Below are 24,861 nucleotides of genomic sequence, written 5' to 3' on the forward strand. Positions count from 1 at the left end.
TGAAATGCTAGCAGAGCCCCAAGATGTCAAGGCAACCAAAGTATCAGTCAGGAGGGGGGTATTTTTAAAAGCACACATTATCTCACAACCATTGAGACATTGTCCTCAGCAAGAACAGTATGAAAATGCTTCATTAACATTACTAGCAAGTCACTGTCATCATCTGCCTCGCACAGGATGCAATAAGCATAATCCTTTCTCCTTCAAACTACTCAGCAGCAAGAGAAATGGGGGAAGAAAGCAGGGCTCCTTGCCTCAAATCCCCAGCATAAACCATCAGGTAGCCTGCCTGCTCCTCAGAATAGTTCACTCACTGCATCTCCATCCAGTTGTATGCTGTCTGGATGTCGCTGCCTGCTTCAGTTCAGAAAGAGACTGCAGCTCTACCTATGCTGACACAAGAGCACTTGTCCATCAGGGCTTCTCAGGGCTACAGTGACACAAGCAAACTCGTTCACATGGGGATGTTTCCTGTTCAGGCACGCAGACAGTTGCCTGGTTCCTCCTGTAACAGCTCATCAACCCACTTGCTATGAGAGATCTGTCTTCATTTCTTCCGCTCTCACCACGATGGCAAAGTCCCAACACTGAACCTGTGTCACCAGACCCTCAGCAACAGAGAACCAAGCCTCAGCAACAGAGAACCTTGCCTCCTGCTATCACCCTTTGCAAAAGGCCACATTCAATAGGGCCTCAGAACAGCCCTCCCAAGTGAACGAAGGTCCCTGGTGTGCTCTGACTCCATTACTGAGTGCTGGGCAAGAGCCAGCAATCACAGAATGGTTGAGGTTGGCAGGCACCTCTAGAGAGATCCACAGAGCAGGGTCAGCAAAAGCACGTTGCCCAAGACCATGTCCTGGCATGCTTTGAATATCTCCATGGATGGAGACTCCACAATTTCTCTGGGTAACCTGAATTTCCTGCATTTTCAACTTGTGCCCATTACTTCTTGTCCTGCTGCTGGGCAACACCAAGAAGGTACCCTGTGCCAAGCATGTCTTACTGGCTGGGTTGAGGTTTCCCTTTATATGATGAGAACACAGCATCATCCTTCAGGGGTCTCGGCGTCTCTCAGCTGCCTTCAGAGCTGAGGCACCTCAGCAAGGTATTCTGCCAGGGACCTGCTTCCTCCTTTCTAAGCTAGACACACAAAAGTGGGCACTTGCAATCCTTTGAAAAAATGAAAGGGTACAGGCCCTTTAGGAAGGACAAGCAGGGCAGATAAGGAGCGGGCGTCGCCCTCTACATCAATGACCAGCTGGAGTACATGGAGCTCCACCTGGGGATAGATGAGGAGCACACTGAGAGCCTATGGGTCAGGATTAAAGGGAGGGCTGGGGACATCATAGTGGGGGTCTACTACAGGCCACCTGACCAGGGAGATGGAGCAGATGAAGCCCTCTATAGGCAGATAGGAGCAGACTCAGGCTCACAAGCCCTGGTCTGTATGGGGGACTTCAACCACCCTGACATCTGCTGGAGGGACAATGCAGCTGAGCACAAGCAATCCAGGAAGTTCCTGGAATGTGTCGATGACAACTTTCTCCTCCAAGTGATAGAGGAGCCCATGAGGAGAGGTGCCATGCTGGACCTTATTCTCACCAATAAGGAGGGCCTGGTAGGGGACATCAAGCTCAAGGGCAGCCTTGGCTGCAGTGACCACGAAATGGTGGAATTCAGGATCCCCAGAGCAGCGAGGAGTGCGCGCAGCAAGCTCACTACCCTGGATTTCAGCAGAGCAGACTTTGGCCTCTTCAGAGATCTGCTTGGTATAATACCATGAGACAAAGCCCTGGAAGGAAGAGGGGCCCAAGACAGCTGGCTAATATTCAAGGGTCACCTCCTCCAAGCTCAGGAGCGATGCATCCCAACAAAAAGGAAGTCAAGCAAAAACACCAAGAGGTCCCTGTGGATGAATAAGGAGCTCCTGCGCAAAGTCAATCAAACAAAGGAAGCCTACAGAGGGTGGAAGCAAGGGCAGGTAGCCTGGGAGAAATACAGAGAAACTGTCCAAGTAGCCAGGGATCAGGTTAGGAAAGCCAAAGCCCTGACAGAAATTAGTCTGGCCAGGGATGTCAAGGACAACAAGAAAAGCTTCTATAGGTATGTTAGTGAGAAAAGGAGGATGAGGGAAAATGTGGGTCCCCTCCGGAATGAAACGGGTGACCTAGTTACCCAGGATATGGAGAAGGCTGAGGTGCTCAATGACTTCTTTGCCTCAGTCTTCACTGGCAAACGCTTGAGCCCAGGTCACAGAAGGCAGGGACTGGGAGAATGCAGAACTGCCCGCTGTAGGAAAAGATCAGGTTCGAGAATATCTAAGGAACCTGGAGGTGCACAAGTTCATGGGACCTGATGAGATGCATCCACGGGTCTTGAGGGAACTGGTGGATGAAGTGGCCAGGCCACTCTCCATCATATTTGAGAAGTCCTGGCAGTCCGAAGAAGTTCCCGCCAACTGGAAGAGGGGGAACATAACCCCCATTTTTAAGAAGGGTAAAAAGGAAGACCCAGGGAACTTCAGGCCGGTCGGTCTCACCTCTGTGCCTGGCAAGATTATGGAGCAGACCCTCCTGGAGACTATGCTCAGGCACATGGAAGATAAGGAGGTGATTGGTGACAGCCAACATGGCTTCACTAGGGGCAAATCATGCCTGACAAACTTGGTGGCCTTCTATGATGGGGTTACAGCATTGGTAGATAAGGGAAGGGCAACTGACATTATCTACCTGGACTTGTGCAAGGCATTTGACACTGTCCCGCACAACATCCTTGTCTCTAAATTGGAGAGACATGGATTCCATGGATGGACCACTCAATGGATAAGGAATTGGCTGGATGGTCACACTCAAAGAGTTGTGATCAATGGCTCAATGTCCAAGTGGAGAACAGCGATGAGTGGCGTTCCTCAGGGGTCGGTACTGGGACCGGCACTGTTCAACATCTTTGTCGGCGACATGGACAGTGGGATCCAGTGCACCCTCAGCAAGTTTGCTGACGACACCAAGCTGTGTGGTGTGGTCAACACGCTGGAGGGAAGGGATGCCACCCAGAGGGACCTTGACAGGCTGGAGAGGCGGGCCCGTGCAAACCGCATGAAGTTCAACAAGGCCAAGTGCAAGGTCCTGCACGTGGGTCGGCGCAGTCCCAAGCACAACTATAGGCTGGACAAGGAATGGATTGAAAACAGCCCCGAGGAGAAGGACTTGGGGGTATTGACTGATCAGAAGCTCAACATGAGCCAGCAGTGTGCGCTTGCAGCCCAGAAAGCCAAGCGTGTCCTGGGCTGCATCAAAAGAGGTGTGACCAGCAGGTCGAGGGAGGTGATCCTGCCCCTCTACTCTGCTCTGGTGAGACCCCACCTGGAGTACTGCGTCCAGCTCTGGGGGCCCCAGTACAGGAGAGACATGGAGCTGTTGGAGTGAGTCCAGAGGGCCACAAAGCTGATCAGAGGGCTGGAGCACCTCTCCTATGAGGACAGGCTGAGAGAGTTGGGATTGTTCAGCCTGGAGAACTGCAGCTTACACCAGTACCTGAAGGGGGCCTACAGGAAAGATGGTGAGGGACTGTTTATGAGGGAGTGTAGTGACAGGACAAGGGGTAATGGGTTTAAGCTGAAGGAGGGTCCATTTAGATTAGATGTTAGAAAGAAATTCTTTACTGTGAGGGTGGTGAGGCACTGGAACAGGTTGCCCAGACAGGTTGTGGAGGCCCCATCCCTGGAAGTGTTCAAGGCCAGGTTGGATGAGGCTTTGGGCAACATGGTCTAGTAGAGGGTGTCCCTGCCTGCAGCAGGGGGGTTGGAAGTACATGATCTTTAAGATCCCTTCCAACCCAAACCATTCTATGATTCTATCTTCCTTCACCTAACAGCTCTGCCACCATGACAGATCAACAAGAGACTGCAAAGTATCATATGCTATTGTCATGGAAACCACACGAGCGCCTCAGGTAAAGATACACTGTCCCAGCTCAGCAAGGGTGGCCAGAGAAGTGTGGATTCTGTGCCATCTGTCAGAAGGGTGTGCTCTCAGTTTCTGCTGTTTATTTTAGCGCAAGCTGACACGGGCTCAGCAGGGAGTGAAGGGATAATTCTGCCTCTCGGATTCCCCAGGGGCACAAGAGTAAGCTGCAATAATGAGCTCAAGGTGTCAGAGGAAACCACCCTACTGAGGCATCGCTGAAACCTCAGGGACTGGGATACTGCCACCATGCAGCACTGGAAATAGCTGCAGTCCAGGGACACCCAGAAAAAACAGCAAAAGCACTTGAGGTAGGCATAAAGGAAGGTGATAAACAAGTTGCACTAAAACACTGCAGCAGGATTAGGCTGTCAGTAGGTCTGAAGGACAGGCACAGTCTGGGGAGAGCTCATGGGGCACAGGAGGAAACAGCTCTACTGAAAACAATCCAGGCAGGAGCACAAGAGAATACATAACAGATCAGGATTAATTGTTCAGTCACAAGTATCAGGTCATTGCAGCGCTGCTGGAACACAGGACTGAAATGCCATGGCAGAAGGCACATGAGGAATTGAAGAAATACCGTCCAGCTCTGCAAAAGGCTCTAGCCAGCCCTGCCTGCTCCTCCTCCTCTCAAACACCAAATTCACCCAACAAAGTGGTGATGGGCAGAGGCACCCAACAGCATGCCCATAAACAGTAGCACTTCTGGGTACACAAAGACATCAGTCCATTTCCTCCTGGGCAAGGTGTAAACCTTGAAGGATCCTGGTCTGCCATTTATCCCTCTAGCATTGCTACAGTTACTGCAGTGAAAGTAGCAGTTTTATCACAAAGGGTATCTGTTTTTTTCACCCTGACCTGTTTTTGCCTGCGTATCACAAATATGTGGAGGATCATATGGGGCTCAGTGGACCGAGGCACTTGTTTTGGCTGCAGTGTGCAAGGTCACGCACACATCTCCCACAGCGCCATACAGCACCAACCGAAAGAAAGCCAAGGTACCCACAAAGGAGACGGGGGTTGGCTGAAGAGTCAGGGCATAGGGTACTACAGACAAAGATTCAGGTGCAGGCAGCACAAACTACAAGCAGGAGAGTTGAGCAAACCTAGCCCTACTAGGCATCTGTGCGCTCAAGAAGCGGAGATGATCAGACACTGCAGTGTCATTCCAGCTATAAAGCCATCCCAGCAATCCAGGTCTCTCATCTGCCATCATCCAGTCCCACACCTCATACAGTTCTGCAGACACCAGTGCACCATGCAGGCACAGTCCCTTTCCTGCAGCTATCTACCAGTACGTCTCACCCCTACCAAACACCATTTGTTACCTCAGATCAGCGCTTCCCTTGGTCAAGAAGGGCCCAAATGACACCCTACAAGACCGCTATCCATAACTATATGAGCTCACAGCAGGGGATGTACACTTTCACTCCAAGTAAGCTTCAAACCCATAGTCTCCAAAATGGAAAAGCCGATGTATTATTAGCCTCGTCAGTACCTAACCTAAATTGCAGCTACAGTCTATAGACTAGCAACTTTTGTTATGCAGCTGACCAAGCCACAGGAAACCTCCAGAAATAATCTTCTGGGTGTAAATGTTCAAAGAGTATCACCACATTTAGGTATATGTGGAAAGATGAAGGAACTGCACCAGAAAAAGGGCAACTTACACGAAATTTAATAACTCTAGTCTTCGCTCCGCAATTCTTCTTGAGCAGCATCTTCTGAAAGAGAAGTAGAATCCAGTCATTAGTAGCAGTAGCACGAGGGAAGAGAAAGAGGGAGGTTGTAGGGAGCCTCTTTTCATCAACATTTAATTAGCAAACCAGATGGATGGTTAAGTGAGATATGAAAGACTAAGATTTACCAGAGATGGCCATCAAGTAATCAACCTAATCTGAGACTGTCTTGCCCAACCTGCAAAGAGTCCTTTGGCAGTGGCTGATACCCTGGGTTTCGAAAGAACGTACAAGAAATTCCACAGAGAAAGAGATGGAACAACTGCCTAAAAGGAAGTTTCTTCCTAATTTCTGTTAATTAGTGGTTAGACTTTGGCCTGAAGAAGGTGAATTTTTCTTCCTTTTATGAAGGAAAAAAAGTCTATTTAACATAAATGTGGATGTTCCCACTGTTTAACAGTTATTTTCATTATGTTTGTTTATTTAGAATAAAAAAGGTAAAAAGCACCTGTCCAATCCTAAATCCCTTTGCCATATACTGTAAGAGCCATTAAAGTTATCATAACATATGACCCGTACAACTTAGAAAACAGGATATACTTAAAGCAGCAATTACTCTGTGTAACTACAGAAATAAACAGGTGAACTGCAGCTCTATCCCTGTTCTGAGGCAGTGCTTTGAAAGTTGGCAACTGAATAAAATCATTCTTTCCCCTCAAAAAATTTCCAAAAAACGACTCAAAGCAGAAAAATAAGGCTTCGAGAGAGAACAGTTTTTCCCGTAAAAAATACTTCAACGACACTAATCATAGTGAAAAACTTGGTGATGGAGGTATGTCAGAAATAAACTTCTCCATCAGCTTTTGAAAGAAATAATAAACTTTCCTAGCTCCTGACTGTTTTTACCCTTTTCCGGTTGGAAAGTTGTGTGAAGTGTGGGAAAACACTCCACACACACACGCTTTAACAAAGCCAGTGAAACGTTTTTCAGATTAAGTTCTTACAGAAGACCTGCGGAAAGACATTCCACCATTTTACCAATATGGATGGTAAATAGTGAGACCCTTCTACTTCCTCTCTCCTTTTGATTGTAGTCTTCCTACTTTTTCCAGTAGGAGAAAAGATATAAGCAACACAGTAAAGGGAGCCTTGGAAACACAAAAAGCTTTAAAAAAGCACCCCAAAATACACAAAACAGCCCCCCAAAAATTCAGAAAAGAAAAAAAACAACCACCAAACCTGAAGACACTGGTCAGGTAACAGCATACATTATTTTTCAGTAGAAAGTACTGCTAAGGAGTGAGAAGTCCCACAAGTGTGATAAAATTTGCAAGACAAAGTAAAGTCAGGCAATGAAAGTGAGAATCAGGACTCCAGATTTCGAGCCCCATCATTTAGGGGAAGAGCACTGTTACAGCAGGACAGAGTCTGCCACATCCCACTTGACTACAAGCTGTGTGAATTTGGGCAAGACTCTCAGCATCTCTAAGATGCTGTAAAGCTGAGCTTTACAATGGTACTTAGCTGAACCCCTGGGTCAGGGAGTACAGTCCAGTAGGGTCCAATGCCTAGTAAGGTGCCATCCACAGATCCTCCAATGACTCCATCGGGGTGCAACAAAAGACATTTCCCAACTACTAATTAGCAGCATCAGCAAGACATTAAATTTACTCATCCTGGCCTTCTATTAAAACACGTAGGGAGGAACAGAGACAGCAATTACTAGAAGACTACAAAGACTGACTGAAAAGTTTGAATGAGCCTGGGGGTGGGTAGATGGACAACCAGCCAGACTCTACCAAACAGAATTCAAGTGCTCAGCTGTATCCCAAGTCCTATGCTTCTGGCAGAAAACAGAGGTGTTCCTTAGCAATGCTGCGTGATGAGCTTTAATCATATGAGGATCTTACCACTATTTGCATTATTGCTACAGTTCAAAGAGGTTGCATTGTGCGGTGAGAGTAGGATGCCCTATGTAACACTTTTTGTTAGTGATCTCTGGTGTGCCTTTTACTGGACTTAGTAGTAAAATGACACTGTCCCGCCCAACATCCTTGTCTCTAAATTGGACAGACATCAATGTAACAGATGGACCACTCAGTAGAAATTGGTTGGATGGTCTCACTCAACGGCTCAATGTCCAAGTGGAGACCAGTGATGACTGGTGTTCCTCAGGAGTGAGTATGGGGACTAGCACTGTTTAACATCTTTGTCAGTGACATGGACAGTGGGATCAAGCGCACACTCGGCAAATTTGCCAACGACACAAATCTGTGCATTGGAGTCAACATGCTGGAGGGAAGGGATGCCATCCAGAGGGACCTTGAGAAGTGGGCCCGTGCAAACCTCAGGAAGTTTGACAAGGCCAAGTGAGGGTCCTGCACATGGGTAAGGGCCCTACCCAGCCTGTATTTGTGCCTGGGATTGAATGGATTGAAAGCAGCTCTGAAGAGGAGGACTTGGGGGTGTTGGTGGACAAGAAGCTCAATATGACCCAGCAATGCACGCTTGCAGCGCAGAAGATCGACCATATCCTGGGCTGCATCAAAAGAAGCATGACCAACAGGTCAAGGGAGGTGATTCTCACCCTCTGCTCTCATGAGACCTCACCTGGAGTACTGCATCCAGCTCTGGGGGCCCCAGTACAAGAAAGACATGGACCTGTTGGAGCCAGTCCAGAGGAAGGCCACAAAGATGATCAGAGGGCTGGAGCACCTCTCCTATGAGGACAGGCTGAGAGAGTTGTGGCTGTTCAGCCTGGAGAAGAGAAGGCTCAGGACAGACCTTATAGCAATCTTCCAGTACCTAAAGGGGGCCTACAAGAAAGCCACAGAGGGACTGTTTACAAGGGCAAGTAGTGATAGGACAAGGGATAATGATCTATCTGAAAGCTGAAGGAGGGTAGATTTAGATTAGGTATTAGGAAAATAAAATCTTTACTGTGAGTGTGGTGAGGCACTGGAACAGGTTGCCCAGAGAGGTTGTGGATACCCCCTCCCTGGAAGTGTTCAAGGCCAGGTTGGATGGGGCTTTGGGGGCAACCAGGTCTAGTGGAGGGTGTCCCTGCCCATGGCAGGGGGGTTGGAACTAGGTGATCTTTAAGGTCCCTTCCAACCCAAATCATTCTAAATAAGACATCCCCTCATCTGCAGACTGTAAAAATGAAGCATAGACCTCAGCAGAGGAAGCTCTCTGGAATTGCTGGGTTTTCCCACTTCCACTTAGGCTGGAAGCAGAGCAAGACTGCTTGTGCTGCACTCTTCCAGCTTCACTGCAAGGGTCCAAGATCATCACCCCAAAACAGAGGGAGAGAGAGAAAGAGAGAACATGCCAGCCACATGATCCTGCAGCTGAGAATGAATAAATAGAAGGCCAGTTATTGAATGTTATTCTATTTAATCAAATTGCTTCCACTTCACTTGCAGCCACACACTCTCTGCACCCAGCACAGTAAAGCAATGCTTTACAAAAGTCAGTCAAGCATCGTTGTATGGTTTTCCACCCCTCGGTTTTCCCTTTCCTTGCCAAACCTGAGCACAGACTTTCGGATGGGGAAGCTAAAACTCAGTGCTGCCTAGCAACAGCCGGGGACTTTCCACAGCAGCCTCTCCTCATCCTCCCTCTGGAGACCTCCACGTCACAACCCAGCCATGAGATGCAGCAACACATTAACTCCTGCTTATATAGATACAAGCCAGAGCTGAAATAACTTTTATTTGGCTACATGATTTGCAGTAGCCTAAAGCCAACAGGAATGGCCTATAAGAAAGGTGACACATTAAGTTTAGTAACCCCAGGATTATTCCTAACTACTAGGCCAATCTGGAAGTGTAATTTTATTTCCTTGAGTTATTTTTTTAGGAGCTACAACAAGAAGAGCAGAGATTTGCTGAAGGTCATGGAGAATGTTAGTAGCAGAGCTGAGAATAAACCATAGGGTTTGGTTTCTGAGACTTTCTTCCACCTGCAGTAAAGGAAATGGAAGAAAGAGGCAGTGTCTGTGCTCAGCCTCCCTATTTCAATTAAAAAGTCCCTCCTGTTGGTCTCTGACAGAACTGCTGGCATCAGAGCTGAAACCTACAGCTTGGGAGCACTATTATTTGCACGAAGGAAAGTTTATTTTATGATCTGCTGTGGCTTCTACTTAAAAGGAGGAAATGACATGACTAAGGAAGTGTGGAAAGTCTTTTTGAGGGCACAAGAGTTATACCTCACTCTAAAAATAAGGCTGAATTATAACATTATAACATTTTAGGGTTAAACTCCCAGAAAACAGCATAATCAGTTCAGCCTAAGAACCCTCCCACCTATCTCATCTCCTGTTATACAAATACTCTCTGCTCATAACATAGTGGCTCTCTCCATCCTGGACCTGGATTCAAAAGAAAGTTGCAGAGACTGGAAATAATCACTTAGAGGGCTACATATTTACTGAATGACATGCAGCAATGAACTCCTCAGTGTATGTAGCTTTGCTGCACATCACTGTCACATCAAAATCCCACATTAGGAACAGAGATTAACTACCACCCCTGCTTCTCTTGGCACAGCTCTCTAGTCCAGCCTTGCTTCAGGAGACATCTCTGATTCAGCAGTAGTGCTCCAAGTCCTCTAATGCTGACTTGACCAGTTCTGAACTAACCCAGACAGTAAGTGGTGCATACATGTATTTGCTTATGCACACAAGCTACTTTATACAGATCTATTGTATACAAACTGTCTCATCCATATGATTGTAATATATATTAACAAACAAAATATAGGTATTCCTAATGCAGGGTGATTCTAGGAATGGTGAAATCCTCAAGAAGGATGAATTTATGTCATACTACTGCAGTTCAAAAACAAATATTTAAAACTCTGACAATTAACAGTTTAAGGCAGGCATCATAGCTTAATTTTCAAATATTTAAGCATTTGAACAATCTCAGTGTAAATCAGTGTAAAATGCAAAATATCAGCTTGTATATTAATAAATACCTTTCATCTTACATCTGCTTTTTATATGCACATTTCTATTATTAGAATGGTTTCATTTTCACTACCTCCATAGGATAAAGCAACAGCTCTTTTGTCTACTGGTAAGTTTAAAATTATTATTTATTTATTATCTGGTTGTAGTTTTAAACCTAAGGGTCTAGAGTTGGATACAGTTTAGCTATTACCATTTTTTCAAACCAGTTTAGCCTATTTCAGGCAAGAGAGCACAGGAATTCTCAGTTTAACTTAATTCATCATTTAATATACAATAAATCAGCACACTTCATCAAATGCTACATACTGATATACAATCAGCTTGTTACGACTTAAGAATTTTGCAGCGATTTTCACTTGTTTATTAAACAAGATTTCAAAATTTTAAAAAGTCTGTATTCAGTAACTGTGCGGTAACTTGACTTAAACCCCAGACTTTTAGAAGAACTTTGAGGGCCAGAAGTCTGCCTTTCATTAGTTTTGCTGAGGACCCTCCACAAAAGGGCTGGTGCAGTTTGACTGAAGCTATGGACGTGCATCACTTCCTGCCATCTTAAAGCTCTTGACCAAAGTTTTAAGCAGACCAAGTTTTAAGGAAAAGACTCATCAGCTCCGTAACTCCTGTTTTACTTCCATGCTGTTAACCCTACCAGCCAGTTTCCCCAATTGTCCAGAGTCTTCCAGGAAGAACAAGGCAGACCAAGACTGAATGTCTATCATAGAAAATAAATACAGAAACAGACTGATGTTGCTTTCTTTGTTCAGGAAAAGAGCCGAAAGAAGAAACATTACAACATGAGGAAAAACCGCACTCTTAAGCCATAGCAGAAGGCTGATATGAAGGGAGAAACCATGCCCAGTGATGCAATGTCCATGAAAAGAAAAAATGACAGCACGGCAGTGAAGCAGCTCCATGGCCCAATAAGCAGAGGGCTGAAGGGGCCTCAACAAGATGTTTCTTGTAACAAGGAGGTGAAGCGGACGCCAGTGCAGAAGCAACAGTGATGCATGAGTTCCAGCCCAACACCATTCCCAGTGCACATGCTGAGCTGGCTGGGGAAGCACAGCTGCATGGCCCTTCATCTCCTGGAAAGCCATTTGAGAGCAAGGAGCCTGCCCCTGCCTCCTTCCCCAGAACCAGGTTTGGGCCAGGAGGAGCAGCCTTCCCCACCAGCCAGCTGCCGAACAAAGCCTGTCTCCTGCCCCACCACTGCTCAGACAGGCAGAGCGTGCGGAGGGTTAATACGCAGGGCAGGGGCACAGCTGCAGCGCAGTGGGCAGATGAGGTCAGGGCACTGCACAAAGTGGCTATTGTGTGGCACACTAAGGCTGCAGGCTTCTGCTTGACCGAGCCCCACCTCTGTCCCATTGCGTGGCATGGGGTGGCTGGCCCAGGGGGCTGCAGGGGCAAGAAGCCCAAAGCTGCTAGCAACCAGAGAATGGGGAGACATGCATGCAAGCAAACCAGCAGTAGCCTCATCCTACCAATGAAGCAGGGAATTTCACTGGGGCCCTTTTTACAGCCATTTCTCCTGAATTCAAGGAAGGGGATCTGCTATCTCCAAAGGCAGTGCTCCCACAAGCCAGACATGCAACCCCACACAGCTCCAGACAGATCTCAGCAGCAAAGCAAAAGCTTTTGGTGCCTCCCCAACCCAAGTGGTATCCCTGAGCTAAAACACTGCAGCCCAATGCTCTCTGCTTTTGCAGACATCTCCCACCCAAGCGAGTGGTGCTCCACACCCACATGGCAGGGCATGAGGGAGCTGGGCCATGGCTCCTGTCCTTTCTCCAAACACAGTGATGTCTACTCAGCAGGGGCAATGCCACGTCTGCCCTCCCAATCGGTTTAGGAGGATAACAAGCAAAAAAACCCTTTTAAAGCTATTTTGTAGGCTGATTTTGGACTGTGTTTTTAAATTCCTTGGCACCAAACAGCATTGCTAGGGCATGGGCATCACCTCTTAGCTCTGCAATACAAAAGTTGTAAGGAAAAAGAGTAGGTCGCAGGCTCCTCCTTAGTGCTGTAAAGCTGAAGCAACTCCAGCTGACCTTAACCCCCAGCCAGGCTCAGGCTTTCAGACACACATGATTAATCAGCAGAGAAACAAGGGGGCCAGGCCTTCCCAGCAGTCACCTGAGGGTGCTCTGCATTTGCATCACTCCATGTAGCCCTCTGCCAGGGATGCTGCAAGCCAGGGGAGCACCCAGTGGCTGGGCCCAGGGCTGTGAGGCTGCTACCCAGTACATCCACACACCAGATGTGGACACAAGCTGCCTGCCCAGCCCCTGCAGCAGCACAGCACCAGGAGGGCTGTATTTCAGCCACAGCCTTAAATCACAATTATCATCTGTCACAGTCTGAAGACTGCTCCACCAGAAGTTAAACAGCCCCACAGCACTTTAAAATACAGGCTAATTCAAGTGGTTTGGCCAACAGTCCCCTCCTACAAAAACAAACCCCAGCATCCAAAGACTGTAAGCTGTGGTGATATTGTGGAACATCCTGAAAAGCCTCTAAACTTTTTTTAGAGTTCTATGTCATATTCAGTTGAATTAGTCATTAATGTTTTGGGGTTGTTTGCCACATGTATACTCAATCTGTCTGAAACACCTTCATAACAGCAACACATTTGGTCTCTCACTGTCATAAAGGGCCCCCATCTCCATCAGACAGGGGAGCCCTAGTTTTCCAGGCAGCACCCCTGCCAGCAAGTGCCATGAATCCACAGCCTCCATATAGTGCAAACACTGACCACTTAGTGCCTCTGGACAGGGCAGCAGAGGAAATGCTGATTACTAAGTGATCATTGAGAACAAATTCAAATTAAAAAAAAAAAAAAACAAAAAACCCAGACAAGGCCTTACCAAAAAAGTGTACTGCAGGGACTTGCCTGGGATCACACACTCAGCAAATGGTGGACCATGAAAGCCACAATAAAATAATTTGTGGTCACCAAAATTCCCTCCAACACGGTGTCATTAGTCACCTCATTTTGTGTACTACTAGGAGGGGCCCAGCTGTCATTGCTGAAGAGCAATGCACAAAAGCCTACAGCAAATACAACACGGCCCTGAACCACAGGTGAGTCTTAACTGCCAGAACAGCAAGTCAATCCCACAAGTGATTGCTCTCTAAATAAGCACAAGCCAGTTGCATCTCAATCCAGAAAGACACACAGGTGATCACCACAGAGTGGCACCAGGCTGCTCTGCCTAGTCAATGCCCACTACAGAAGAATGTGACCTGAAGCCTGGCCAGCAAGGTCTGCCACCTGGCAGAGCATCCAAATTCCCACTGCTCTCAAGGCCCAGAGAGCAGATAAAATTATTCAAATTACAGGCTGCTTTTTGAAGTTGTCCCTGAATAACACACTAGAGCCGCAGCTAACGCAAACACAGCTACCTACTCACACAGTTATGGTCTAAGCAAACAGACTCTGCCTGTCTGTAGGTGACTCTTGTTTTCTACTGCCACCTTTGTGGCATACAATCTCCAGATATGCTCTCGATCTGTACAGAAGCCCTGTCCCCCTAGGCATAGATAAAACAGGCCAGATTCGCCCTGGCACTGTTACCACTTGAATTTGGGGATGTAGGAAGCAAACACGCTGTATGTAGCATCTCTGGCTCAGCAGCCACTTCCCCTGCTGGTCTGGCAGAGCCAGAGTCTGCTGATCTGCAGGGTACATCAGATGGTTCATCTATTCACTCCTCGCCAACCCCAAATCCCTCGCTGAGCTTTCTTTGAGGCCTGGAAAAAATGCAAAGCTCCATTTGTGCAGGAAACAGACCTGACTGAAAACTCCAGCACCTGTGGAGTAACAAAAATACAAAGAAGGGACAGGATTCATTAATTCCCTATCACTCATCTGCACATGCCAAAGTCACTGAAGTTCAAATGCTGGGCTTGTCCCTCCTGCTCACTAGAGCCTGGGAAGGGAGGAGGGGTGCGAAGGGACCAAGGGGTCTAATTTCACAGCTGGCAGGCAGGGTAACAGCTCCTGAGAGAAAGCCTACAAGGCTTTTAATTCAGGGTTGCCAGTGTGACCGTTTCCTCCCTTCATTCCTGGCCTTGGCTCCAAAGCTGTCCACAGGAAACATTCAGTCTAGTCTAACATATCATCTGATGTCTCTATAGTTGGTCTCACTTCTGCGGACCCAGCTTGCGACTGTTAACTGAAGCCTTGGCTCAGACATGACTCCAAAGCCCTCCCTCTCCACAAGCTTTTCCCATAGGCAGCGCTAGGGCAGAAGGCACACTGCCTCCTGCAGCTTAGATCCTGCTCCCCTCAGTGCTGCTGCTGCAGCACATGGGAGATAGTAGTGCTGGGGGCTTGAAACAAGCAGCCCCAGACACTTTCACCATTTGCTCTTTAAACACTGTCCCTGAGTGCACCAAGAAGGGGTTAAGACATTAGCACAAGTCAGGCAATAGAGTAAACACAATTTCCTCTGAGCAGGAAGACAGAGAGGGCTCTGAAAGTCACACAGCTGTATACCCTGGGAAAGAAAAAAATTAAAATCAGTGAAAGGTACAGGCTCTCGTCAGCTGTGACATTACAGGGACACAAAGAGGAAGAGAATCCACAGATGGCTGCTCCAAACCCAAAGGCACTACCAGAGTGTGTGCCAGATTACCTTCACACCATCCTCAGCTAACTGAAAAAACTACAAGACACTCCGAACGCTCTGTTCAAACCACAGGGCCTCATGCATACCAGCCAGAAAGTGAACAGCCTAGGCATCTGGGACACCAGATTTCCAGAAGAGACTGCATGCTCACACAGGTTCGCCCCAGCAGAGGAAAGGATAGCTGTATGCATGGATGGCAAAAGAAAAAAAACAGCTCAAAATTGTTTCAAGTCTAGATTTAAGCCAATTTCTTCATGGTTTGGTGCCAACCTGAATGTTTCAGATGTTGATATCAAGTATTTATGTTTAAAAGTATAAATTCTTGGCCCTGAATGACTGTTTGTCAGCCCAAAAACCTGCCCTAAAGGTTATAGGTAGCACAGAGGACTTTTCAGGAGCTATAAAACCCACACTGTGTGTCTGTCTAATCCATCACAGAAAACGGGCAATGGAGATCAGTAGGTTCGTCTGGGGAAAATCTGGAATATGCACCTTTTCAGCAGATTCTTAACTAGAAGGTTGGTCTTAGTGGAGCTTCTCAAAAATACAGCAGCATGGCGCATACTCATTGCACTAAATGAGGAAAGGTTTTTTCAGTGGCATGGAAGGCAGACAGGGCCTGTTCTTCACAATAGAAACCTCAAAAGGTGACTCTGAATTGCCTCCCACCCTCTCTTCAGCCAAGTGCAAGGGACATTACCCCATGGGAAGCCTTGCCTTGGGTTCAGCTAGTGCTGCTAGGAGCACTCACAAAGGCAACATTAAGCAGAAAACACATAAGGTCACGTCTTCAGACAAGAACTTGGATTTGTGGATAGGGGAGAAACCTTTGAAAAAGCCAAATGCAGACCGACTGCATAAACAGCTCTGGGAAGCCAAAACAAGCCTGTCTGAAACAAACAAGCAAACATCCCAAGCCATGGGGCTTGCTCAGGCTCCACAGAGTCTGAATGCAGGGCACAGTCCCGCTCCTTCTCCTCCCAAGATGCACACACGTGTGTACATGCCATGTCTGCACAGCCCCACAGTGTATTTCAGCATCTTCGCCTTTCACATGACTACGCCTATTTGTGAGATCCCATTTGTTTGCATGAGCACATGAAAATAATTTTACATAAACAAGTACTATATTAGAAATTACAGGTCAGAAGACGATTAACAAAAGAAAGACCATTTTTTGTCTTCAAAGAGACATCTGTGAAGTGGCAATAGTAGAACATTAATAACCACAGAGAGAAATGATGATGCAATCTAACTGTTCTCACGTTCCCCACCCTATCACCTAGTTGTCCCACTGCATCTCTCATACACATTAGTGACAAGGGAATATATGCAGCACATAACTAACCACCATGCTTGCAGAATGTTCTCCCATGCCCACATGCAGCAGTACCTGCCCACACCTGCCTCACAGCACAACACTACACACGGAGCCTGAAGTGCTGTTTGTGGGTTGAAGCTCAGAGCTTGTGATGAGGCTTGACCTACCAACTTTGAAAGGGCTAGCCTAGGTCTGTACCCATGTGAACAGCTTGCAAGTATTTCAGAGGAACCAGTATTCCCCTCCTCGTGCTTTGTCCTTCCTCTTAAGTAGGTATATGGTTCCCTTCAGTGCTGGTGATCAGCACTCAATTCCAATACCCTCTTGTATCCTCTTTGTTCACATCCTCATGACTGCACATGGCTCAAGGTGGCGCAGAAGCTGGTCTCCAATGCGAGAAGCAATATAACCAATTCAGCAAACAGGGCTTTTCCCTGGACACTTCAATGCCCTGAGCTTCAGCCTCTCCACTGATCCTTAAGTGCCAGCACAGAATACACATTACTCCTGCCAACTTTTTGAACCTTCCCCTATCTGAGAGCAGTGATGTGCCAGCTTGGAACCAGAAGCAGGCCACTATCCTTCTAAACAGGTGTTAGCAGAGTACAGCAACCCTTAGTGCTGTGCCTGAAGAACTAGTTGGAAAACTGCTGACTTCATGTATGCCACTCCATTGTCTGCATCAAGATCCACTTTCCAAATAGCTGGAAATAAACCTCAACTCAATAGCCTGTAGATCCATATCAGAACCTGTATAACACATGCCAGAGCTCATATCACATGCATCAATTTTAATACACAAATCATTCTGGTATTTCCTTTTTTCAGTTCAGGATTTTGGCCCATCTCATGCTTATGAAATGGTCATGTCCTAGAACCAAGAGGGCTCATTCACGCACTACACCAGAGAAGAGCAGAAGTTCAGATCATCTCATTAAAAGAAGAAAGAGCAGAGTACAAAGGCAGACCTGAATGTCTCAGACCAAGTTCATTAAGATCCTCTGCGCAGAGAAAGGTTGCTAATAAAAGCAAAAATTTATACCACATCTATATGAATAGTTTTGAGAGCGTTTGAGTGATTTGGATGGTTGCATCTGGAAAGCAGATAAACCAGTGTCTCAATTCAGTATAGAGTTTTATACAGTGGACCAAGCAACACAGGCAAGTCTCGCAGTTGCAGCAGTAGCTCCTGCTGCTTTCTACTTCTAATCCTACCAGCAGCCACATCAAGAGATAGCAATCTGATTTTTTTGCAGCTTCTTGCTGTTTACTGTTTCACTCATCTCCAGGGTCTTTCCATAGGCTGTTTAGCATAACTGCCCATAGTAAGAGTCTGCAAAATGCAAACAGGAAGAATTAGCACATCAAAAATGTCTTTTTGCACTTCTTGTAGCAGTCAGACTTGAAAAGAACATTAGGTACACGATGAAAGAAAAGATACGAGAACACTAAAAAGATGTCATACTAGAAGTCTCTCTGCTCAAATAAACATATTCTAAGAGCACCACTTCCACTGCTCATAATTACACTCATTCCTCTAACACACTTAGAAACTAACAGAGCTGACTGTGGTATTCAGAGGATGACAGGAAATTATATTAAGTTGAAAACAAGTTAAGAGCTTGATTTGATAGCACACCAAATTCAGAACTACAATGAAAATACACATATCACAAACTCACTGTGCTATTTCAATCAGAGCTTTGAACAAAGAACCACAGCTTAGGTTTCAAGACTTACATTAAGGTATGCTCAATATACAATCTTATCTAGCCAGGTACACCATGTTCTTGTATGAGGTTTGTCTTTCCTGCACATACAGCAAACAATACCAGTAAGACTTTTGTGAACAAACCCAGGGCATTCCCTGACCTATGGCGGTTTTCCCAGCTGCAAACCACATCACCTGTCATGTAACAAGTAATGGGCTTACAGCAGTGAGAAAACCAGACATCCGACTGGCTCCATTTTATGGCTATTTCTACCTATACTAGGAACTGTACAGATCCCCTAGCTTTGCAATTTAGAAAAATATTTGTTAAACTGTTCCTCATTTCTTAATCATATTATGCCCACATACCATCACACCAGAGCCTACAGGAGTATCTGGTGAGCCTCTGAAGTGATACGCAAGAGGGAGCTCCTAAACCCTCCACAGGTAGGCAAAAGACTTATCTATGCTGTCAAAATTGAGCATGCTTACAATAAGATTGCAAAATAACTTGCAAAGCGATTCAGGGTTTCATCCTTTGCATAACTGCTCAAACTAATTTTCCATAATCAAGCACATGAAGGTGAAACTATAGCTTGGCAAGGATATGCCAGGATCTTAAAACACAAGCACATTTTTAGAATTAAAAATACAGTTTGCCCTAGCATAGACATGACCACAGACTTCTCATTTACATTAAGTTCTTAACACTCTAGAGGATCCTCAGTTTGCAAATTCATTCCTATGGAAATTGTTTTGCATGAGCAAGCAAAGTCCAACAGGAGATTGAAAAGATTATTTTCAATGAGGAAAATCAGCAAATTTAATAGGGTTTCTCTTAACTATCTTCATTTATGATTTTTTTTAATTTACCTGTGGCCCCCAAGACACCTACATTTTTGAAATCTTGAATTTGGAAAGAACGTAATTTTATGGTTTTGGCTTGGAGAGGGAAGGTTTGTCTCTGACTTATCAGTAATCATTTCCTCAAAACCAACTGCAGCTCAACAAGAAGCGCATATCTGGTAACACAGCTCTGGAGAAGGGCAAGTTTTAGAAGTGAATCTGCTCTGGTTTAACTCAGTCTCCATCTACATGAGAACTAGATGCCTCTATCAAGTGCCTCCTCTTGTGAGATGAGCTGTGGACCAATGCCCAAAACCCTCATTGACATCAACAGGCTGAAAGAAAGCCTCAGCAGAGCCCAGCAGTGCAGTTCTCGTGTGAGCCAACAATGGAGAGACTATTCAGAGCTAAGGCAGAAAATCAGAGCTAAACCCCAGCCCATGCCAAGGACAGCTGTGTTGTTGACAGGCAAGTTGGCTATTCTACCACACCAACGCTTGTCGCAAACAGTATTTCCTAGAGCGTTTGCTCTAGTCACGGGCTTGGCCTTAAAAGCTCAGCCAGCTTCTGCCCGTTGAACAGCAATGGCTGCTGCGTTTTCAAGTCTCTGACATGCTCTGGGACAAGCTGCTCACTTGCAGCCTGCAGTGGCAAAACTGGAGCACAAAAGCCCAGCATTAATAGTTAATCTGCACCATCACATGACCACCCTGTTTCTAAACCCATTCTGCCACCACCCTCCTTCCTTCTCACTGACAGGCACTGACCCACGGGGAGACTGCAGGGTGCAGAGCACACCTGCATCACCTCTCAAACACCAGTGCCAAGCCATGCCAGATGAGGAAGTGTCCTACTTCAGAGATATGGGGCTATGCAGTGCCAGCAGAAAGTAAAAGGAAAAAGAAGCTCCTGCTTTTCCTTGCCACCATTACTTCTGCATAGTGCTTTGAACAAGTCTCTTACCATCTGATTTTTAAGCTGTAGCAACCCCTGTTATTGTGTGGGTGTTGACTTAAGACACTGGTCACTTGTGTAAGTGGGAACTCAACATTTAATGGTGGTGGTAGGGTAGGAACAAAAGTCTAACCTATTTCTTCTGCTCATTTCTGTTTCTTAATCTATATAATAAAGTCAGAAAAGCAAGCAGAAAACTGCCACCACCATCACACACTCTCTGGATTACATGATGAATAACCAGCTTAGTTCTCAATAGCCATTTGCCCTTTGCAGTGTCCTCAAGCTCACCTCACTGATCCTCTGAAGAAGGAAACTGTAAGGCTTTCTCCTTTTCAGAGGTTGCCGCCATAGGCAAAAGATGTAACTTATCACGCCTGAAGAGAGATCCATTCATCTGCAGACCAAATACAATATGGGCAGTGACAGCATATGGTGAAGCCGCCTGCAAACTCCTTTTCTCCCCAGGCAACGATGAGATATTTGTATCACAATGAGCCACATGCTGAGGAAGGAGTGGGAAGGGAGAGGTATCTAGCCAACTCAGCAGCCACAATGGGACCCAACCCAGGCAGCCCTTCTAGTCCAGACACACTAAGGCTGGGGGCAGTGAGGACAATCCAGCCCTACTCCAGAGGGGAGCACTGTAGAGAAGGTCCTGACCTTCACTTCCAAGCAACATCTACTAACTGGTCTTGCTGGAAAGTATAAACAGGTTGCAGCAAAACTTCTTAATCTGCCAGGCCCTTGAGGCTACTTGGGCTGAATTCAGAGAGTGGGAAAGAGAACGTGCCAGCATTATCCTTCTGCACTGTGCTGAGTCAAAACAAGAAAGAAAACAGCCTTTGGAAAGCCTTCTTCAAAAAAAAGGACCTGCAACAGCCAACACACAAGAGACAGAACAGGGATATGCTGCAGGATGGCCACCCTTGGGTATCCAATGCAGCACCCATTCTGTGATTGCCACTCACCCTACCTCAAATCACATTTTAACCTGGTGTGTTGTTGCTGCAGTTAAGATCCCTAGGTATTGCAGAGTGATGTTTTTGTGACCTGCTGGCAGCCCATCATAAACCACTGCCAGTAGGTATGGGAGACTGGGCTTTTCCTTCTACTAGTTCAGTAGGACTTACTCTTTGTGGTACTTTGAGAAAAATGCTAAAGAGGTCAGGACCCCAACCCTGTCCATTCATGTGCAGAGATTCTGGCAGCCATTTTCAGGTGGGAACATTGCTTTTGGTTTTGTTTTTTTTTTTTTTTTCCAAATTGGGTCCCTCCAGGTCTACCTGCACCTCAGAGTCACAGCAAGAGTTCAAGCCTCACACAATATTACCAGCATCACTCAGGACTTCTCCCTAAGTAACATCCCAAGGATATAAGCCAGTGGTGCCCATATGCCCATTTGATCTCCTCTCACTGGTCCGCAGCCAAAAAATCGGCTTTAGTCTAATACCTTCTTACCAGGCTTTAGAGCTTAGAGAGAAAAAAAAAAGAAAGACAGCAGGTTGGGAAGGTAGCCAGCAAGCCTGCCAATCCAAATGATAAGCCCTTGGCTTTAACCTCAGGCTCATAATTTACTGCCATTGGTGCCAGGTGCTATTACTGTCCCTTTGGGAATCTTAATACAACAAAATGACTCTAGCTCTGTCTCTACCCATTCTTACCCTGCTCTTCTTCCTATCCCACAGATCTCTCTTGCCTTCAACACATACTCTCCCAAACTTCAACCACATCTGATTTTCCTTCCTCATCTTCCTTTTCTTCAACCAAGCTCTCTGGTGCACCCCAAATCATCCCAACAAACCTAATCCTCACTCTCATCCATGATTCAAAGCAGCACCTCAAGGAACCAGGTAGGTTTCAGATGTTTCAGCAGATATTCTAGCTACGGGCTCATGCTTGGAGACAGCCTAGATGGTACTTAGGTCCCATGGTAGTCCAAATAGCTATATTCCCCAACATGCAAGCTCTCAGGAAAAGAAGGCAAAGCTACATTGCCAAGACACCCAAGGAAAGAGACAGATAAATATTTCCAGACAGAAGCACTCATAGTGGCTCACTTGTCCATCTCCCCCTTGAACTGTTGCCCCTTTGCATGCGTTATAAAACCAGATCAAAAAGGCACTCAGGCAAACCAAGGAAGGGATTAAGGGAGAAGAGCAGAAGTGTTTCACCCTAGGAATAGACAAGCCAACACACTGTGCGAGGGCTGATGCAATGATGAAAGAGGTCCAAGGAGAAATGCGTGATCAGAATGAAAGTCTGCTAGCAGCACACCTGAAAATGAACATAGTATCAGCAGATGTCATGGGGCAGGACAAAATTGGAACAGACTTGCACAGAAATTAATTTGTTATTTCAACAACGTACAGAGAACATAGATCCTTACAGAGAAACTGTTGATGTACAGGCTGGATGAGCAGACAGCGAGGTGAACTGAAAACTGAGTGACTGGTGAGCTCAGAGGGTTGTGATCAATGGCACAAAGTCTAGCTGGAGGCTAGCAATTAGTGATGTACCCCAAGGGGTATTGGATCCAGTCCTGTTCCAACATCTTCATTAATGATCTGGGTGATGGGGCAGAGTGTACCCTCAGCAAGTTTGCTGACAACACAGATCTGGGAGGAGCAGCCAACACACCAGAGGGTTGTGCTGCCATCCAGAGAGACCTCGACAGGCTGGAGAAACGGGCTGATAGGAACCACATTAAGTTCAAAGGGAAATGCAAAGTCCTGCACCTGGGGAGGAACAACCCCAAGCACAACTAGATGCTGGGGGCCACCCAGCTGGAAAGTAGGTTTGCAGAAAAGGATCTGGAGGTCCTGATGGACACCAGAATGAACATAAGCCAGCAACATGCCCTTGCTGCAAAGAAGGTGAATGGTATCCTGGGCTGCATTAGGAGGAGTGTTGCCAGTTGGTTCAGGGAGGCGATCCTTCCCCTCCACTCTGCACTGGTGAGGCCATACCTGGAGTACTATGTCCAGCTCTGGGCTCCCCAGTACAAAAGCAACACAGGAGGTACTGGAAAGAGGCCAACAGAGGGCCACAAATATGATTAAGGGACTGAGGAGAGGCTGACAGAGCTGGGACTGTTTAGCCTGGAGAAGACTCGGAGAGGATCTTATCAGTGTGTACTAGTATCTGAAGGAAGGATGGAGCCTGGTGCTTTTCAGTGGTGCCCAGTGCCAGGACCAGGGGCAATGGGCACAAACTGACACACAGGAGGTTGTTCCCTCTGAACATGAGAAAACGCTTTTACTGTGAGGGTGACTGAGCACTGGCACAAGTTGCCCAGGGAGACTGTGGAGTCTCCATCCTTGGAGATATTCCAAAGCTGTCTGGACATGGTCCTAGGTGATCCTGCTTGTACAGAGCAGTTGGACAAGATGATCCCCAGAGGTCTCTTGCGATCTCAACCATTCTGTGAGAATGCTCTAACTTGTTGTGCTGATTGATGCTGAAAGCTTAGGAATAGGACTAGATTACCCTACCTGCCTTGCCCTTGGTATTTACAAGCTGGCACCATGGCAGTAGGTGAGCCTTACTGTCAGTGAAGCAAAGACATAGTCAACTCACTTGTCTCCTTCAGTAAAGGAGAGGAAGTCATTACCATTTCAAGGGAGGCAGCTAGGCCAAGTTCTACATAGGTTACTGCTCTCGTGTACTGATTCATCCACCCCTGGCAGCACACAGGTACTTCCATTACAGCATGTTTTTGCATGGATTAGATAACCATCCAGGGAACACTCAGGGGACAGAAAGTGTCAGAGGTATCTACTGCCTGGCAGTCATAGTCCCCTCCTCAGGACAGGGTGGAGCTCCTCATGCCTTCCCTTGCTATTAAATCTCTCTACCTCCCAGACAGCACCCTTTCTTCCCACCCTCCCTCTCTGCACCACTGTCAGACTACAAATGCCTTAATCAGCAAACTAGACATCAGCTGGGTGGCACTGAGCCAACAAGTCAGTCTTTATAACAGACATCAAAACAGAAGAGAGCATCTCAGCTCCTCCAACAGCAGAAAGAATGAGACACCTCTCTATCATGCCCCATTGCCCACTCATGCGGTAGATGCCTAGAGTCCCAGAGCCTCCTGCCACAGAACTACCCCCTTGCAGGCAAGTAGACAGGACAATCTAATCAATCATTTCCAGCCCCAAACTTTCTCATACTAGGATTGCCTCACAGCAGCCAGGCATAGCATTTGTTTTGCTGGGTACTTCAGTGCCAAATACTGGCAGGGGTGAGATAGACAGGGGCTTCTGTGCTGGAGGAACAGCTGCTGTAGAATATTTCTGGGGGTGAAAAAATAAAAGCAAAATTGCAGGAGGTTACCAGAAGCAGGATTTCTCATTGTGTAATGGCACAATCTGTTTCTGCAACAGTTCCCTTATTATATTGCTTCAACAAGGACTCTACTGCACCCAGGGACAAAGAACTGCTATGACCCAACTTTTCACACCTGGGAGAGACAAGTGCTGGCACTGGGCCCCTTAGGAAATGGTGTAAGACATTACATTCTGCACAGGCCCCTGAACTCCCCTCAGTCACTCTGGAGAGTGAGGCCCAGAGCAGAGACAGTGATGAAACTACCACCAGGACCAGTAGTGGGTTTTCCGGCACCCCCTCAACACAGAGGCAAGCTCAGACAGGCAAACAGATGATAACAATTTTCAGGAACTGACAAAGCCTGGATGCAAATGGGAGGCTGAGAGGTGAGAAGGACTCACAAGCTCACACATTCTCTGTCTGGAAGCTATTTGTCAAGTCCTG

At 46.7% G+C, this 24,861-nt stretch overlaps 1 protein-coding gene across 7 annotated transcripts in view; it reads right to left on the reverse strand.

Annotated features, from left to right (window-relative positions):
* The window catches only part of LOC104635800 (uncharacterized), a 62,596-nt gene that overhangs the window by 12,464 nt on the left and 25,271 nt on the right, over nt 1–24,861 (reverse strand). For 2 of the 7 annotated variants that reach the window (XM_075749037.1, XM_075749042.1), the window contains one exon: nt 5,636–5,689. The exons of 2 other annotated variants lie outside the window; for them this stretch is intronic. In XM_075749037.1, coding sequence (XP_075605152.1) covers nt 5,636–5,689 — 54 coding nt within the window. Of the gene's footprint in view, nt 1–5,635; nt 5,690–9,977; nt 10,043–10,864; nt 11,332–24,861 lie in introns of those variants that run through there. 3 more of the 7 variants (XM_075749038.1, XM_075749036.1, XM_075749041.1) reach the window with 3 other exon arrangements.

The sequence above is a fragment of the Balearica regulorum genome, chromosome 3 (assembly GCF_011004875.1).
Source record: "Balearica regulorum gibbericeps isolate bBalReg1 chromosome 3, bBalReg1.pri, whole genome shotgun sequence".
NCBI lineage: Eukaryota > Metazoa > Chordata > Aves > Gruiformes > Gruidae > Balearica > Balearica regulorum.